Source organism: Zosterops lateralis (assembly GCF_965231275.1).
Source record: "Zosterops lateralis genome assembly, chromosome: Z".
Classification (NCBI taxonomy): domain Eukaryota; kingdom Metazoa; phylum Chordata; class Aves; order Passeriformes; family Zosteropidae; genus Zosterops; species Zosterops lateralis.
Window position 1 is genome coordinate 45,862,601 of NC_139800.1, and position 19,928 is coordinate 45,882,528.

Here is a 19,928-nt window from a genome sequence, read left to right on the forward strand (position 1 = left end):
CCACAGGGAGGTCTGCTGCCTCCCTGAGGCCCGGGTGCAGGATATCACAGATCATGGAGACTCCCTGGGCTGATTCAGCCCTCTGATTATTACCCACTGCTGGTACTTCAGGTTGGCAGTGATGAGATGGAAAAGAAGAGCACTAGGGCAATTAAAACGAACTTCAGGGCTCTGGGTCAAGTGATTGATGAGACAGGAGCACAGGTGATATTCTGCTCAGTCCCTTCAGCAGCAGGGACAAATTATGAGCAGAAGAGGAGAACCTGCATTATCGATTATTGGACTGGTGCCTTCAGTAGAATTTTGGGTTTTTTGATCATGGGGCAACTTTTGCAGCACCTGGCCTGCTAGAGCCAGATGGGCTCCATCTATCTATTTATTAAGGACAAGAGGATTCTAGCCCATGAATTAGGAGGACTCATTTAGAGGACATAAAACTAGGTTCAGAAGGGGAAATGGATACAACTAGGCTCTCCAGAAACAAGCCCATGGGTGGTAAGCCAGAGTCAGGGGTGAAATCAGCAGCCCAGTTGAAGTGTGTGTACACTAATGCATGCAGCATGGGTAACAAACAAGAGGAGCTGGAAGCCATGGTACAGCAGGAAAGCTATGACTTTTTTGCCATCACAGAAACATGGGTGGGGTGACTCACTTAGCTGGAGTGCTGCAATGGATGGCTACAAGCTCTTCAGAAGAGACAGACAAGGGAGAAGAAGTGGAAAGGGTGGCTTTATGGGGTCTCTTGATGTCACAGAACTTGAGATGAATGATGCTATGGTTGAGTGCCTATGGGTAAGAATCAAGGGAAGGCCAACAAGGCTGACATCCTGGTGAAAGTCTTATAAACCACCCAACCAGAATGAAGAGGTGAATGAAGTATTCTAAAGCAGCTGGAGGATATTTCAAGATTGCCAGCACTTGTTCTTGTAGATGACTTTAACCTGCAGATACCTGCTTAGAACTCAACACAGCAGAGAAGATGCAGTCTGGGAAGTTCTTAGAGTGTATGGAGGACAACTTCTTGTCACAGCTGATGAGCAAACCTGCCAGGGAAGGGACAATGCTAGACTGCTGTTTGCAAACAGAGAAGGACTGGTGGGAGATCTTGTGGTTGGAGGCTGTCTGGGGCACAGTGATCATGAAATTACAGTTTTCAGTATTTGGTGAAGCAAGGAGGGGAATCAATAAAGCTTCCACACTGGACTTCCAGAGGGCAGACTTTGGCCTATTCAAGAGACTCATTTGGAGAATTCCTTGGGAAGGAGCCCTTAAAAACAAAGGGATCCATTACAGATGGACATACTTCAAAACAGAAATCTTGAAGGCACTGGGGCAGGCTGTCCCTGTGTGCCAAAAGACAAGCCATCAGGGAAGACAACCAGCCTGGATGAGCAAAGAACTTCTGAAGGAACTAAGGAAAAGAAAGAGGGTGTATCACCTTTGGAAGGACAGTGAGGTATCTCAGGAAATGTTTAAGAGAGTTGCTGATTGTGTAGGAAAAAATTTAGAAAGCCAAAAGCCCAGTTAGAACTCAATCTGACCACTTCTGGGAAGGACAATAAAATATATTTTTATAATTACATTAATGGCAGAAGGAGGAGCAAGGTTAACTTCCATTCTCTATTAGATATGGGAGGGAATTCAGTAACTAAAGATGAGGAAAAGGCAGAAATACTTAACACCTTCTTTGCCTCAATTTTCAGCAGAAAGACAGGTTATCCTCAGGATGACTGTCCTCCTGGGCTGGTAGATGGTGCCAGGGAGCAAAATGATCCCCGTTACCCAGGAGGAGGCAATCAGAGAACTGCTGAGATACTTGGATGTTCACAGATCTATGGGACCAGATGGGATCCATCCCAGGGTGATGAGAGACCTGGCAGTTGAGCTTGTGAAGGTGCTCTCTATCATTACCAGTCCTGGCTCACTGGTGAGGTTCCAGATGACTGGAGGTTGGCAGTTGTGACACCCATCCATGAGAAGGGCAGGAAGGAAGATTCAGGACACTACTGGCCTGTCAGCCTGACCTCAGTGCCTGACAAGATTGTAGCACAGATCGTTTTGAGTGTGGTCACATGGCACCTACAGGATGGGCCAGGGCTCAGACACAGCCAGCATGGATTTAAGAGGGGCAGGTCCTGCCTGACCAGCGTGATCTTTTAAGATGAGGTGACTTGCCTGGTGGATGAAGGCAAGGCTGTGGATTTTATCTATTTGGACTTCAGCAAGGCCTTTGACACTGTCTTCCCACAGCATCCTCCTGAAAAAGCTGGCAGCCCGGGGCTTGGACAGGAGCACTCTTTGCTGGGTTAGGAACTGGCTGGATGGCCAGGCCCAGAGTGTGGTGGTGAATGGTGCTGCATCCAGCTGGCAGCCAGTCACAGTGGTGTCCCTCAGGGATCTGTGCTGGGACCAGTCCTGTTTAATATCTTCACTGATGATCAAGTCCACTATCAGTAAATTTGCAGATGACATCAAGCTGGGAGCGAGCAATGTTAGATGGTAGGAGGGCTCTGCAGAGGGACCTGGTGTCCTGGGTTGTAGTATAGGATGTGCACAAAGTATTCTATCACTTTCTTCATGAACTGTTGAATCCAATTGTTGGAGCAGTGTTTCCCAGGCTCCCTCCCTCTGGGCTATCTTCTGTTAATGTCCCATCAAATGCCTTGCTGCATGACTCATAGATAATGCCCTGCAGGGAGCTATCTCTGTTTAATGGGCCATCAAGGACCCCCTGTATGACTCATCATCACATTGTGAGATGCTCCCCCCAGGGGGACGAGCCAAGCATTCTCACCTGGATATAATCTGGGATTTGGGACAGTACAAGCAGCCCTTACCTACTGGATTCCCAGAGGACCAGAGCTACCAGACCTTTCTACGGGGTCACTGCTTCAGGAAGAGCACCTCATCTGGACTGCTTTCACCACCGTGCTCAGGTTGTATTCTGACTCTGTCAGTGGTCTTTTGTATTATTGCATTTATTATATTTTACTTTACTTTTTTTTCCTTTCTTCTTATTAAATTGTATTTCTGACTTGGAGCCTCTCACTTGTTTTGCTTTAAAACCACAACACCTGGACAGGCTGGATAGCTGGGCTGAATCCAACAATGTGAAGTTTAACAAGTTCAAGTGCCAGGTCCGAGACATAAGTCACAACAACCCCTTGAAGCACCGCAGGCTGGGAATGGTGTGGCTGGACAATGCCCGCGCAGAAAGGGACTTGGGGGTGCTGGTGACAGCAGCTGAACATGAGCCAGAAGTGTGCCCTGGTGGCCAAGAGGGCCAAGGGCATCCTGGCCTGGATCAGGAATAGTGTGGCCAGCAGGAGCTGGGAGGTCATTCTTCCCCTGTACTCAGCACTGGTGAGGCCACACCTCGAGTGCTGTGTCCAGTTCTGGGCCTTCAGTTTAGGGAGAACGTTATGATGCTGAAACGTGTCCAGAGCAGGGCAACAAGGCTAGTGGAGGGCTTGGAACAACACATGCCCTGTGAGGCAATGGGAGTTGTTTATCCTGGAAAAAAAGGGGCTCAGGGGAGGCCTTACTACTCTCTGCAACTGCCTGAAAGGTGATTGTAGTCAGGTGGGGTTTGGCCTCTTCTCCCAGGCAACAACTGAGAGCATAAGAGAATGAGAGAACTCAATCTTAAGCTGCGCCAGGGGAAGTTTAGGTTAAACATTAGGAAAAGATTCTTCACTGAAAGAGTGATTGGGCACTGAAATTGTCTGCCCAGGAGGGCGATGAAGTCACTGTCTCTGGAAGTATTTAAAGAAAGACTGGACATGGCACTCAGTGCCATGGTTTAGTTGATAATGTGGTGTCAGGTCATAGGTTGGGCCTGATGACTTCAGAGGTCTTTTCCAACTTAGTTCATTCTCTGATTCTGTAATTCTCAAGTATCCTTCTCTTTTCCCTTTGTTATCCCTTTCTCTTTTTCTGTATTGTTTGCCCCTTAGCCTCAGACATGCTTTTCCTCCCTTGATGTGCTTGTTCTCCCCTTACCTCACAGATTTCTCTCTCAAGCACTCCCCCTGTCTTGGTCACCCCAGTCACTGACACATTCATCTCTCATGTGCACTGTATCTGCTGTGCTCCTGCTTTGCCTCATTCAGATACTTGCCTGCTCTTGTTGATTTGCTTCACCTCTCTTGTGCATTTGCATTCTCTGGCATACTTGCCCTCTCTCTGATGTTATTTCCTACTTGCTTCTGCTTTCCTGATGTGATTTCCCTCTCACCTGTGCTTTCAGTCTCTTAGGTGTGGTGTTCTTCTTTCTCTTATCCTTTACACCCCCCTCTCATTGGTGCCTTCTCCCCACTAGTGCTTGCCAGCACTCTTCCTTTCCCTTCCCTTTCCTTCTCTCCCTTTATTGTCCCACATACATTCTCCTTCTAATTGGCACACTTGTTCACATGTCTCCATCCCACCTGCATGTCTCCCTCATGAATCTCACTTCTCTGTCTTCTTTCTCAGACATGCGTTTCCTCACTCTTTCTGGTGTTTTCTCTCCTACTTTCACTTTGCCTCTTTTGTTTGGCATTTCTCTTGTGCCTTTGTTGTCATATATGTGTATTCTTTCTCAGGTGGTTCCCAGTCTCAATGTCTGTTCTAATCTCTTCATCTGGCATCCCTCCCTCTTGTGGTGTGCTTCATCCCTCTTTCACACTCTTCTCTCTTTTGATTTTATTTTCCTCTTCCATTTTTACCTGTTCTTTTCCTCCCTCCACTTACTGGTATCTGTGTTTGCTTTGCCTTTCTGACACTTTGCCTGTTCCTCTTCTTCACTTCTTTTCCCCCCTCGCACTTTCCCTTTCATGGGTTTCCCACACCCTTTTCCTCTCTCTGTACCCTTTACCCATGTGTGGTGCACCTTCTGCCTGTCTGACTCAACAGCCTCCCTCTCACATGCATTCTCCTCACTCTCATGTGTTTCCTCTCTCACATGAATTCTGCCTGTCGTGCTTACAGTATCTCCCATTTGTGCTTTTCCTTGCTTGCTGTTCTCATTCTTTGGCATTCCCCTCTCTCACCTGTATTACTATTCTCCTTTCTCTCCCTCTCTTGCATGCTTTCTGTCTCACAAAATTACCCTTCCTCTTTGCACTTTCAGTGCCACTTGTGCTTTCTGTCTTGTCTAGTGTCATTGTTCCCTCTCTCTTGCTGTCACTATCCCTTTGTCTTGCTCCATCTCTTTTTCTCTCTCTCCTCATTCCCCTTCTTATTCCCTTACCTCTCTCCTTCTTCAACTCACACCCTCTCTGTCACTTGCCTCGTCTTTCTCACACACTTTCCCAGCAGTATATGATTTGCTTCCCTCTTACCTGCCTTGCCTCTCTGTCATGACAGAACTAAACTTTGCATGGTTTACTGATGTCATGTTCTACTCACCTTGCGCTTTCTCACACCCCTTCCCCATCTTCACCTCATCCTTTTGCTTTCTATCTCTCACTTGCATGCCTTTACTCATTTGTGTGTCATCTTTCTCTTGCACAACCTTGCTCTCTGTCACTTTGCTCTTCTGCTGTCCCTTTCTTGCATTGCTGTACAAGACACACAGTTCTCCTCTCCTCTGCTTGTACTTCCTCTCTTACTCCTACTCAATTTCCCGTGCTCCTTTTCTCCCTCTCTCTCATGCTGCCCCTTTTGATTTGTATTATCTCTTCTTGCTTTCCATTCTCCCTTCTTTCTCTTCCTTCTTTTCCTTCCCTCTCAAACATGATTTCCTGTTTCTCTCGATCTTCCCCACACTTGTTCCCTCTATTATGCTGTCTCACTTTGCCGTCTGGTGGTTTCCTCCCTTGCATGTTTCATGTCACTCACTCACTTGCACTTTATCTCCACCTTGGTTGTGCTTCCTTGGTGTCTCTCACTCAGCAGCACTCCCCTCACTGTCTACTTGTTAGTTCCCTCTCTCTTTGCATTCCTCTCCTCCATAATTTAATTCATCTTGCTGCCCCCTCACTTTCCCTCCAAAATGCAATCTAACACTCCCTTTCTTGTTTCCTTCCTCTTCTCACGCACCTTGGCACTCACTGGCATACGCAGGTTCTGTCACTCCCACATACTCCTTCCCCATCAGTCTGTCTCTCCTGGGGTCTTGCCCTCTCCCTTGCACTCCCTTCACCCCTCTTTGGACATCCCTTCCCTCCCACCCACTGTACCTTTGGCTCTCCCCTATCAGACGTCTTTCACCCTCTTACCCTCTTTTACTTTTTCACACACTTCCCTCTATCACTTTCTGTCTTGTTTTCTCACACTTGCCTCACAGGGCTTCCCTTTCTACCCTGCTTTTCTTGGCTCCTACTCTTCTGCATATGCACTTCCCTATCCCTATTGCACTCCTTACATTTTTTTCCTTTTCTTGTGGGTTGTCTCACACATCTTGTTTCTCTTTTACACTTCATTGTCTTTAATGCTTACTCTTGACCACATTTAGTTTCAGTTGAACAGTGTCCTACGCTCTCTGGCTTGTACTTTTCTAGTTTCATGCGCACTGCTTTTGTTACCTGTGCATTCACTTGCTCTTTCACTTCCCCTCTTCTGCTCTTTTGCTCATGCTTTCTGTGTCTCTTTCACACATTCCATCCCTATTTATTTTTTTATACTTTCCATTTAGTTAATGCTTTCAATTCCTAGAATACTCCCTTTCTCATGCCTTTACTTTGTTGCATGTGCTTTTCCTTTGGTCTGCTGCAGTTTTCCTTGCTTGCACACTTTTCTCCCTTGTGTATGTTTCCCCTCCCTCTCTGCCTTACACTCTTATTGTTGGTTTCCTCATCTTTCAAGTTTTTACTCCCTTGCATGCATGCTTTCCTTCTCTCTCTCTAGAGTGTCCCCCTTCTTCTGCATGTATTTTTCCTCTCTGGTACACTTTCCCCATCTCACAGTCTTCTGCTTCTTCTGTGCTGATTATTCTTACCTTCTCATTCTTGCTTTTACTTTCCCCTCTCAAGCACACTTTCCCTCCCTTATGCAGTCATTTTCCTCCTTTCCTGTGCTGACTTGGAAACTTTCCATCTCATTTGTGTACTTTCCTGCTCTGTCACACGCTTGTGATATTCCACATGTGTATTCCTAATAAAAATATCTTCTACATAAATTCTCTCTCATTTTTTCATCCACTTTCCCCTGCCTTTCCCCTCTTGGACGCCTTTTCGTTCTTTCTGTTGCACCCTTCCTCTCTCTTGTGCACACACTCTCTTTTTCTCTCTGGCTTCCCCATATGCTCACACCCACAGACATGTTCAGTGTGTGGCCCTGGTATGCTTTCCCTCCTTTTCCCTGTTGTTCTTCATCTTTCTCTCATACTTTCCATATTTCTCTCATGTGCTTTCTCTTCCTCAGTTTCCTGCTCTATCATGTGCATTCCCTCTCTGACATGTTCTGTTACTTTCCCACACACACTTTACCTCTTGTTTGCTCAAGTGTCCCTTGTCTCTACTGTGAATGTTTGTCACTTTTACACTCTCTCAGTCTCTCTCAATCAACATGTCCCCTCCTGTGTGTATTTCCCGTCTCAAATAGTTTCCTTCTTGATCAAACATCTATCTGATTCTCTTTCAGTTCCTGTTGCATGCTTTCTCTTCCTTCCTATCTTGAAAAGTTTCCTTTCCTCTCTTACATCCAGATCCTTACCTCTGTCTTGTACATCTCTTCTTCTCTCAGACACTCTTCATACTTTCTAATAATGTATTGATTTCTCTACCCCACTCTCTCTCTCCTAACCAGCTTTCTGTCATGCAATGTTCCTTTAATGTGTGAGTTTTCCCTTCCTCCCTGGCGCACAATACGTGTCTGTCTTGCACCATCACTTCCTCGTTGATGTACTTTCCTGCCCTTTCTTCTTATGGCTTCTTTCTTTAAGGCACATTTATCCTTTCTCTGTTGTGTGCCATATTACAATTGCTATTTCATCATGCTTTCCCTTTTTCCTTTGCCAGTTTTTCTGCTCTGTCTGCTCTCTCCCCTGTATTTCATATGTCTTGCATGTCACACGTCTTGCATGTCACACATCTCACTTTTTGTCTGCCTTACACTTCAAAAGTCACACTTTCCTTTCTTACCTTACATGCTTCCTCTATGTGAGACTTGCTGTCTATGTCATGTTTACCCCTTGTACTTTCTGTCTAGCATTATTCCTGCCTCATGCATGCGCTGCCTCTCTAATGTGTCTGCTTTATAGTTTCTTACAGATTTTGTGTAATTCTGCTCTTTTGTGTATTCTTTCCCTTAATTTTGAGCACTTTTCTTGCACATGCACAGGCTGTCCCTTTCTCTTACATTCGCTTTCCTTCTTGTGCTCCCTCTCTCTTGTGCCTCTTCTTTCTGTGAAGCTCTTTCCCTCTCTTTGCATATTAAGGTTTTCCTCTCTCCTGTGCACATCCTCTTTTGCTTCTATTTATTTTTTCCTGGGCATTTTTATGTCTCTCTCGTGCAATTTTCCTTCTTTATCTCATGTCATGCTTGCTGTCTTATCCCTCTTTCTTGTGTTCTTCTCTCTTGTTTGCTCCCTCTCAATCTCTGCCTATGCTTGCCCTTTCCCTCTCACTCTTGTTTCCATCTTTCTTGCTCTCTTACTTTTGCTTTACTTCCACTCTTCCTGACTCACTTTATTCACTTCTCACTCTTTTCTATCTGTTTCTTTTTTTCCTCTCTCAATCCCGCTCTGGCTTTCTTTGCCCTGCTGCTATTTATGTTTCTTTGGATCTCAGTCAATCTGTCTATCCCACATGCTCCTTTCCAAATCTCTGAAATTCTCATTCTCCCTTTCCTATTTTCCTTTGCATATCTTGTTGTCTTTGTTTGCTCCTTCTGCCATTTCTGTTCCTCTTCTGTCCCCTCTTTTTTAATCCCATTTTCTCTTCTCCTCCCTCAGTCCCCTCATCGCTCTCATACTCCCTCTGCTTAGTCCTTGTGTCTCTCAATGTCATGCCACCCACAGCCATCCATTCTTTTCCTTGCCTCACTCTGTCTTCCTATCTGTCCCTCTCTCCCTTTTCTCTGTGCTCCCTTCTTTCTCAGCCTCTGCTTCTATGTCATCTTCCCCTTCTGCTAATCTTTGCTCATCTAACTTCCCCTCTCTCCTGCCAATGCTCTTCCTTCACCCACTCTCTTGCCTAGTTTCTCGTCTTTCCTTATCTTATTTCCATTGCACATGTATTTTCCTTCATGCACATTCTTTCTGCTTTTGTATTTACCTCTTTTCCAGTTCCTTCCTTCCTTCCATCCTTCCCTCCTTCCCCGTGCTCAAAGTGCAAATTAACATTTCAATCTTCTGAAAGCCATGTACTGTCTGTTTACGTTTTCTGTCTCAGACCCATTACAATTACAGTATCACCAAAACTATGGCATGGAAAATCCTGTGCTGATTTGTCTGTCTTCTCAGCTAGGATCCAGAGAGGAAGAGGGTCTGCAGCTACTAAATCAAGGTATCTTCATCAAAAATCAGATTGATCTTGCAATTAATTACTTCCTGAGATGAAACTGTTTCTGTTCACTGTTCCTTTTACACTTTGATGGTATTAGCAGTGTCTCATCCTTTGGAGACCTCTTAGGGTATGGATTTACAGATCATGCTGTAATCCATTTTGTTTTCCAGAGAAAGTATGTGGGGCTCTGCAGTCTTTATCTTAATGCTGTGTATTGTTCTTAAAAGTAGTTTGCACAAAGCTGAATTACTAACACTCCTATAACTTGCGAAAGTAAAAAGTGTGTATGACACTTGGATTTAGTAAGCATCTGTGTAATCCCTGTGTAATCCCAGAAGACATCTCATTGTACCACCAGGAATAAAGAGGCTCTGAAGATGAATATGTTGTGCATTGTGCTAGAAAAGGCTGTGAAGAAAATTGGGAGCCATATTCTGATACAATGCATGAAATATACACAGTGCACTGAAGAAATTATCCCATCCCCCCTTTCTTTTCAGTACTTTGCATATTCCTTCCTCTTTATTCTGAAATGGATTGGAGCATAGTACCAACTTTGTTTCCTCTCTTAAATTAGCAAGAGCTGCATGATGATTTTGGACTCTGAGTGGTTTATGCTGCTGCTCAAGCAGAAGCAGAGTCATTCAGAAGAACTCTACTGGAAAGAGGGTCATATTTGTAGACCTTTGCTTACATATCTCTTGATTGTATCAATGTTTCTAGTTGTAACCTGTACTTTTACTGGTATAAGCCTAGTCCTACTGTTCTTAGAAGTTTTTTCATTTTTTGCCATTAGTTTTCTGTTCTCCTCTGTTCTATGGCCAGCATAACTGCTTGGTTCTGGTAGCTGTGGATAGGACTGTACATGACATACTGTCATTCATTATTTGTCTAGGATTTTTCTATCTTCTTGCACCTTTTCTTGAGGTTAACAAATTCTTTTTGAATGTGTGTGTCACTGGGATGGCAGGAGTAATTTGAGGAGAGAGCTGTTATTTTATTTAAGTCACAAGTTTAAAAATAGTTACTGTAGTGGAAAAATACAAGAAAGAATTAAGTCTGCCCTCAGTGCAAAAGAGTGAGTATTGCTTCACAGAACACCCCAGGTTGGAGATGCCCTTAAAAGATCATCTGGTTCAACTTTTTCTGGGAACAGAAGCCTCCATGAGATCATCTAGCATGCTGTTCAGTCTTGTCTTGAAAATCTGCAGTGATGGGGACACTACCAGATCCCTGGCAAGATTGTATCTGTGATTGATTGTCCTCACTATAGAACATGAATTTCTTATACTGAGATGAAACCTCTCCCATTGCCTTATGTTTTCTCCATGTACCACCTAGTGAGGAGGGCACCTCCATCCTTTGTTGCCATCTTTAAGTAATTAAGTACACAAATTCTGTGATGAAGTCTCCTTGAGCCTTCTCCATGAAGAAGAGACTTAACTCCTACTGTCATAAGCTGTAGAGCTCTTTCATCCTCTCCCGTCCTTCCTTACAGCTCCTCCAGCCTGTCCATGTCTTTTTAGAAGGATGGGGGACCAGAACTGAACCTAGTACTACAGGTATGGCATACAAGCACTAATAGAGTTGAGATAATCACATTTCTCCCTGCTAGTAGTGCCCCTGAGGATGCAGCCCAGGACACAATTCACCTGTTGCTGCAGCAGTGCTCTGCTGACTCATGTTTAGCTTGTTGTCCCCCCAGTACCCCCAGGTCCCTTTCAGCAACACTGTTTCCCAGCTACATGCATCCTACCCCATAAGCCAAGTGCAGGATTTTGCTGTTGTCTTTGTTAAACTTCATGCAGGTTTTGATAGCCTGACCAGATCTCTCTCTAAGACAGCTCTCCTTTTTAAAGTGTCCACCTCATTGTCCAGTTTAATGCCAACAGCACATTAATGAAGGTGCTTTCAATCCTACCATCTAAATTATTTATGAAAACATTGAGCAGTTTGGGGCTCAGTAACATTCATTGTGGAACCCTACTTGTGACTGCCTGCCGCACTAAGTAAAAAACACAGATCACTACCCATTCTGGTCTTGCTGGCCAGTTTCTTATCCATATTTAAATAAATTGTGCTTTACTTTTCTAGAAATGCCTTGTGTCACTGTGTCTAATTATACTGGTATATTTTAACTTGTTAAGTTTGAATTTAATTGAATAACTTGGACACTAACTGTTTGTGTTAAATTTCATCAGATCCCATCTGTCAATAACAATTGTCAGATGCAGTTTTTCTTTACACCTTTAGCTAAGATCATGAAGAATAACTTTGTTTACAAAGATGGGCAAGAAAGCCTGCAGATGCACCTTAGCAGAAAATCAAGCTATAAATTTCCTTGTTATTCCTTGCATGTATGATGCCAGTGTAAAATGCTTTGGTTTTTTTTTCTACTGGAAACCTTGCAAAGTGTTTGGTGAATTTTGGAAGAATAGTCACAGAAAACTGACTGATGCTGGGCTTTGAAATATTTAGGATTTGTGTTTTGCTTGTTAGGATGGTTTGGTTATACCTTGATGCAATAAAATCTGGGCCCGTGTCAACAGGAATAGGCTGGTTTGATTTTGAGGTTTTGGTGTTTGTTGTTGGGTTTCTTTTCTCTCTCTCTCTCTCTTTTTTTTTTTTTTTTTTTTTTTTTTTTTTTTTTTTTTTTTTTTTTTTTTAATTTAATTATTATTATTATTTTGCTGACATGAAGCTCACAGCACAACTGATTATGCCAGGAATGAGAACAGGAAAAAATACTGATGCAATTCTATTTTTCATACTCTTGATGCTGAAATGAAGAGAATTGAAGTTTCAAGTCCTAATTGCTTTTTACAGCTAAATCTTTGTGAGAACCTGCTGAACCCTGTACTACAGTCCACATGTGCTATAGTCCTTCTGTAACTTACTGCCACAGACACGACCTTGCTTGGGTAGTTGTACCTTCTCTGTCTTTCTTATTGGGCAAGAGGCTGCAGAAGGCAGAGAAAAATCAGTAATCCCCAAGTTCTATCATTTCCATGGCAGCAGAATACACTCTACAGCCCTTTTATCTTGCTGGCAGCCACCATTTTTGACATCTATCCATTGATAGGATGTGGTGGCAAAAATTGTGACTTCATAGCATTAAAAATCTTGCTCTGATTGGTAGTTTCTACCAGAGTTAATAATGCAAATTTCCAGAGGATTCTTGGTGCCCTTAAAACTGCTAAAAAAATGAAGTATTTTTTCCATGACAATGCAGGATTATGTTCTATAATCTAAAATAGTATTGTAGAATTATACTAAGTGAGAGTGGGACATGTGGGAGAGATGTAGCAAATTTGTTCTTGGTGTTGAGTTGATTGATACTTGCTTAGATCAGAGAAATTTTTTACACATTGCAGGTACTCTAAGATGTTGGAGATATTTGGAGTGCTACATGGTTTGTTTGAGTGCAGCCCGTCATTAGTATATGTGAGGCAGATGAACAAAATGCCAAGTATTTTTCAGAGGGCACTAAACAGAGATCTTTGAAACTGCAGAGTGCCTTGAAAGAGAAGTGCCAGTTAATACTGTAGAAGATGTTAACACAGTAAAAATTGCCTTCAAATAGGCAAATTCAGTATATCTAGCAGGAGATAACTTAGGCAGTGATACTCAGCTAGAAAAGGAGGGATGAAAGGGCAGAAGTGCTGGAGGGTAACTTGCATTGAAAAGATATTCAGCACATTCATACTGAAAACCTCCAGAAAGAACCTCCTCCTCAAACCCTAGAAAAGCGGCAATACTAGCGTATTCCACCTTCATATGCTTGCATATTTCTAACTGTCTAATTGATATGGTGTGTTGGAAAAAGGGTTGGAACACTGTAAACACTGTAAAGTGTATTTTAAAATTCCTTGTGGATGCATTTGTAGGACTGTCTGTGGAGACTTTTTGCCTGATTTTTAAGCTACAAAACTTGTTGCCACCAGCTGCCAAGTATTCTATATAACTAGAAGACATGTTTTCACAAGAAAATAGTTATTTTTCTTTTCTTTCTTTCTGTCTTTCTCTCTCTCTCTTTTTTTTTTTTTTTTGCATCATAATTTTTTTTCATTTTGCAAGCCTTATATTACTCATCTTAGTGGCACTTTAGAGGTGGATTGAGAGGTGAAAGATTTGTTGATAAAACATCTACAAATCTACAGTTAGGGTTTAGGATATCCAAAGAAGTGGTAAACCTATTAATATAACAATTTCTTGGGCATATTTTACTAATTAATAAATATTTTCCATTAAAAGAGACAATTTTTGCTGGAAGCTGATATGTTCTCTAGACGACACTTAAAGTTTACATTCTAATTACAGCATGTTTAGTGATTTGAATTTGTAGTGTTCTCCAAAAATGTTGTTTTTTCCTGTATCTCACATGAAGTTTGGATATGCTTTGTCATCTGTAACACATATGGATTTCTCTTTCAAGTCCCCGTAAACTAATTTCCTAGATGAAATGAATATAAGAAGCTGAATATTCCTTTTTGTTACTCCTGCATTGTGCAGAGGCCTTAATAGTAGGCTGGTTTTGTCAGAACATGGAGGTAGTGTGTGCAGTTTATATCTGTCTTTGCTCTTCTCCTTTCAATAATTAATTGCTGAAGAGACAAGTCAGCATAGGCTAGTTACAGATTGATACTTTAGATGTGTCCTGTATTCTTCCATTATTTTAATTGAAACAGCCCTGAGAATTTGCAAGATCATTCATTACTGGCTGGTCCAGACCATAAACATGAGGATACATGAGTGGCATCCCACAGCCAGCTTTCTCTTTTTTTTTTTTTTTTTTTGTGAATTCATTTGGAGTAACTTAGAAACTGGCTGGTCTAGCTGGATTGTCATGGTCATGTTATCAGTAGCTGCCTGATACCTGAGTGCTGCCTTCCTTGTGGCCTGGAGACACTGTGGGCACTGTGTCTGTAGAATGAGGAGGAGCACACAAAGGCATTACTATTAGCTGTGCAAATTTTGTCTCTGGCCGAAGTAAGAGGAAAGAATGATGATGTGCTTGAAGAGCTAAGTTGTTGCCTTAGGATCAGCCAAGTAACGACTTGTGCTCAGTCAGTCCAGTGCTCTGTCCACAACAATGTATGTGTGGCTGCTTTCACCAGCTCTGAGATAAACCCAAATGTTCTGCTGTTGAATCCCACTAACAGTTTAACTTTGTGGATACAGTGCACTTTTGCTGCCTTCTCTAAATTGCACCACTGTGAATTGCATACAGTGAAACTGCCAAGTTTTCCCTCTGAAGGTAGGTATCTGTGTTGTCTTGAGAGGTGAAGTGAGTGCTGACAGCTTTTGTAAGTCAAGGTATGCTATAAGCAGAAAACAGTTAGGTATTCTTATGATACCAGAATACAGAAAGAATTGTATCATTGACCTGGGGATTCATCTATATGGTCTATCAAGTGCATTTTTTTACTTTAAAAAATGTTTTCAAAAATGCCTGTTTGATTGAAAAGCCATTTCCTCTGTCTATTCAGTGATCATCTGACTATTACGAATACTATTTTTACTGCAATTACTGTTTTAGCTCATATCAGCATGAAAACCGCTAAGACCGGGTGAACTGCATTTTGTTTAACCTTAGTCAGCAAAATCAGTTATTAAACATAAAGCTGGTTATTTATGTAAGCTCACTGCAGACTAAGATAGTTATGCAGAAGCAGGGAACAGTCTAGTTCACTCCCAAGTCTCAGTTTCCTTGACCAAGCAGCAAGGGAAACAATTTTCTCTGAACTGAATATATGTTTTTCAGTCATTCATGCCTGCTGGTCTTGATTTTAAAACTCTGCTTTCATGACCTGTTCTTCCTTCTACTGAAAGCCTGGGGAATTTAGACCTTGACTTAACTGGAAAACAGGGCTGTATCCTAGGGTTTTTTTTTTATTTAAAGAACAAAAAGTTTAATGGTTTATGTAAAATACTGCATTCTGTAGCTTACTTAGTCATAAGTGACTAATTAACATCTTCCAGAAGTGCTAGGCATGTTAAATTTTTATTACTTGGAACAAGATTAGAATTAAAAACTGGGAGGAGCAAAACAGATTCTCAGATCAGGATTTCGCTGTAAAACATTTCCACTCTTTGCCAGTGTGTTCTCTTGGGAACTGATGATGTAAAATATTTTGATGGGGAGAGGAAAATGTTCTCTTATTATTCCAGTGAAATAGTTTTTTCCTTCCTTTTGTCTGAACGGGTAAACATCTGAATTTAGTGTGAATTAATCTCTGCAGATGTATTTTGGGGAAATTGGACAGAGGCCACCCCAGCATCATTGCTTTGAGTTGTTGCCTCAGGAGAGGGAGGACAATCAAAGTGTAGAAAACCTTTTCACTTCCATTTTCATCTGACTCATGTCACTCACCAAAATACCTTAATGTGGCAAGTTTGGACCATGTAGGTTACATGGGGCAGACATTTCTTGGGAGGCAGTGGACCCAGCTGAGCTAAGCAGCTGTGACAGGAATGCAATGTATCACTCCTGTGAGCCTAAGAATATGGTATTCTTTGGATAATATTATGTTAGTTTTGCCAAGTTTTCCAGTAGCAGTTTTTATGTTGTTTTGTACAGTGTTGCTGGCTGTAGGCAGCAGTGTGCTCTTGGCAAGTTTTCTGCTCTTGACAAAGGGAGTGCAGACTCCATCTGATTGTCTGTTGAACAGGTTAAGAAGCTTTGTGAGGAGTGCTGTAGTCCTCTCTTTCTCTTACTATTCAGGTTCTGTGGAACAGCACTGTAAGGCCAACAGGATACAAAGCTATCTTGAAACTGCTTAATGGAAACCTTAACAACTGGAATAAAATACATTAAAGCACAGAATCTAAAGCACAGATCTAAGTGTGAAGTGAATAAAGGTACTGGGCACCTTTATTGCAATGACAGTTGCTATGCTTACACCTGTCATACACATTATAGGAAATATAGAGGCGACAAGAACAAATTTTATTGGTTCATCATTGCATTAACGATCAACTTTCAAACAGAAAGTGGAGATCTCTGAATACTCCTTGTGTTGTGAAGTAATGCTAAAGAGGGGAGGAAGTCCAATGTCTTTTCTGAGTTTGCCTGAGAATGAACTCCTCTGTTTTTGTTACCAGGAACTCTGCAGCAGTGGGTCATGGCTGTTTCTGCTACGCTGTAATGCGTTCAATTCCAGTTGCCGTCTACGTAGTTTTGGTAACGGGTCTGCGCTACCACCTGTTCATATGGAGCGTCTTCTCGCCAAAGCTGCTATATGAGGGAGTGCATGTGTTCATCACAGCTGCTGTCTGCCTGTTCTTCACAGCAATGGATCAGAACCACTCCTACAAAGTGCAAGACTGAAAGTAAGTGTGTGGTGTGTGGTTCTGCATTGCGATGTCCAGTTTGCCACTGGAATGGAAGAAGGAAAATACCAGCTTTAAATGGTTGTGCAGATTCTGAAGAGTAAATTGTTAAAAGAGTTGTTTATTTTAGTCAAGATCAGTCTTGTGTTAAAACTGAGTTTGCTTTAAAAATGTTGAATTGAAATAAACTGTTTTTACATGGGTACCTTTTGTTCTATAACTGTCATTATAGCACTTTCCAATAAACAGAATGGTGATATTATATGTTTTGTAATTTCTGTGCCTCGTGGGCACAGAAAAAAATCTTGTGTGCATACAGTTTTTTACCTTCTTAGACTATAGAATACTAAAAATGTGCAGAATTTCTAGGTGCTTTTCACAAGATCCTGAATCCACTAGCCTCAGGTGATTTTTTGTTTGTTTTCTTTGTAGTGGATGCATTTAAATTATTACATTTTTGTTGTACAAACATCCCAGATAAGAGGTTTTGTCTGTCTTGCATAGGGAACAAGCATTTCTGTTTAAAAGTGGCATTTTTCTTTATAAGATTATCATTATTTGTAATGGATTTTGATCTGCGCTTCAGACACTGAATAAGAAACACTTATTGTCAAACAAAGTAATGAATCTTCTATGGAGTCTATTCCCTGCTATAATGTTTCTTCTTATCAATGTATAAATGATAAATCAGGTCAGTGCAGCCATGCTGAACATTTGATCATGTTTTCCACACGAGTAGAGAGTTGTGAGCAGTGAACAGGAAAACAGTTTAATGGATTAAGTTACCAGCAGAATAAAAGGTATAAAAGGTGTGTTTGCAGTTTGCATCACCACCCCTCTAGTGACCTGTCTAGCCATCTCACTTGAATGTGCTGTAATTAATTTATAACAATGTTGTTTTACTTGCTTCTGTCAAGAAGATAGATGTTAATGACTATACTATCAGTATTCATGTGAGGTCTTTTTGCCTCTTAGTTTTGTCCATGTTTTGTCCATGTTAGTGGCTAATATGAGTTAGTTTAAATATGTTCAAGGGGTATCAGAGGAGAAGCATACAGAGACCTTTTAACTTTTGCTACAAATATGGAAAAAGTAAGCTTTCAAGACTGATATAGTTGACAGCACAGTTGTTAAAATCATTGATGTGCTTTCTGTCTCATGTTACAGATAATGCAGATCTCAAAATGTAGGCCTTTGGTTTTTATACATAAATAATAGGCCATCTTGATAATAAGGAAATATTTTTTCAGCTATAAAACCCCTAAAATTTTTAATACATTGCCAACATATTGATCTTTACCTAGAAGAGAGAGTACTGGATCTTAATGTCATTTACTGTGACCTGCTGGAAGATTGAAAATTAAATACTTCTAATAAATAACCTTTTACTGCCAACTATGGTTTTTTAAAACAGTTTGTATTTGTGAATGTATATCTACTGTTTTCACAATTCTCAATGATTTTGGTTACCTGCTGGCTAGTTGTTATAATGTTGGCATTATCAACCTATTCTCTGTTTACTTATGTCATTAATTTTTAAGCAGCCCTCCCTAAAATTCATACAGAATATGTTTATAAGAACTTTGAGTCATAGAAAAAGGGTGCTAATAAAGAGATGGAAGGGATAAAGCAGAAGTTGCTTCTGGTGTACAGAATCCTAAAACAATGTGAGATAACATTTACAAGGTGTTTTATTCCTTCCTGCTGGGTTGTTTGTGTTTGTGGGGTTTTGGGTTTTTTTTTTTTGTTCTAGTATGTCTCTTTTATCAAATAGTGGAATCTAAACTATTATGTGTGTATTAAGATTGCATTTTTTCAGATTACTTAGTTAAATGATCAGTGTACCCCTTCTCCTCTGAAGTTGAAAGACCATCCAGATTGGATCCAGGATTAAATGGCTTGGGAAAGCTGTTACTTCAGTCTTCAAGACCAGGAAAGGAAAGGAAGAAGAGACTCTATCTCTCTCTCAAGTTAACTCATGAGTTTGCATGATCTGAAAAATAAATATAGTGCTTTCAACTTCAGAATTGACATTTTTATTCTTTTTCAGCATTTCCCTTTGGGTGTACACAAATGAAGTAATGCTTCATGAGCTTTTGGGCTCTAACAATGCAAATCTTAGCCAGTGAATGAATGAATTAGTTCTTGCTGCAGGCAAACAGACTTTAGCTGGGGGATAATGTTATAATAATTTTATTTTAAATCAACATAAAATTTTGGCATTTGATCTGAATGTACCAAGAAAGCAAATGCCTGAACACGAATTCTTATCTCACTAGTTAGCTGTTCCACCTCACTTCTTGTCATATTCAGCATGTTTCAAACCCTCAGACAAGGAGACAAGTGACCTGGGAAGCAGGAATACTACTGGGGATGTTTTTTGTCGTTCTGAGCATACCAGTTTCTTCTGTCCAAGTCACCTGTAGTCCTTGTTCCAGTGTGGGATCAGCCTGGGCTTCCTCAGTAGTGCCCTGTGCGCAGGCACAGACTCCTCCTTAAATACCTTCCAAAGTTTTGCCATGTTAACTATTTCTGCTCAGCACCTTCAGTGCTGGACAGACATTGCAACCAGTTACTGTGGTCTACAGCTTGCTCTGCTAGATTTCACTGGATCAGCACCAGTCAACACCACTTAAAGCTTGTAACTGATGTCAACTATAGTCCCACGGATTCACAGTGGTGAAACTTGAGCTTCATTCTGGTAAATGAATTCAGGTTTAAGAAAAAAACATTAAATCTATTCATATTTCAGGCACCATATAATCGTATTTCTGCTCTGTAGGAAAAGAAGCCTCTTTTTTCTTTGCCTCTGTGTAAGCCAGCACAAAATCCATAGTGTGAATCCCAGCCTTTCCAGCAGGCAGAACACGTATAGTAGGCCACTGTTCCTCTGTAGTTCTCTCTGTAAGGGTCAGGGCAGTTTCTGGAACCCCTCACATCAGGCATTTGCAAACTAAACAAGATTTAGCTCCACAATTGCACAGTTGCAGGAGGAGAGGCCACAGTTTCAAGTTACCAAGAAGGGCTTCCTCTGAAAAAACAATGTTTTCTTGAGTGCTTCACCAGCAGAAGGAGGGGAAAGAAGCTGTGATCTCACTGCTCAGTGGGGCAGGAGAAGGAGCTTGCTGATGTCATTATAGGCCTCCCACTCTCCTAACTAAAAAAACC

General features: G+C 41.6%; 1 protein-coding gene across 2 annotated transcripts in view; it reads left to right on the plus strand.

Moving 5' to 3' along the window:
• Positions 1 to 18,742, plus strand: part of PIGG (phosphatidylinositol glycan anchor biosynthesis class G (EMM blood group)) — an 89,308-nt gene extending 70,566 nt beyond the window's left edge. Inside the window, exons 13-14 of one of the 2 annotated variants that reach the window (XM_083884212.1) lie at positions 10,927 to 10,990; positions 16,533 to 16,629. In XM_083884212.1, coding sequence (XP_083740338.1) covers positions 10,927 to 10,954 — 28 coding nt within the window. In that variant the 3' untranslated portion in view covers positions 10,955 to 10,990; positions 16,533 to 16,629. Of the gene's footprint in view, positions 1 to 10,926; positions 10,991 to 16,532 lie in introns of both variants that reach the window. The other variant, XM_083884210.1, reaches the window with a different exon arrangement.
• Positions 18,743 to 19,928: the final 1,186 nt, after the last annotated feature.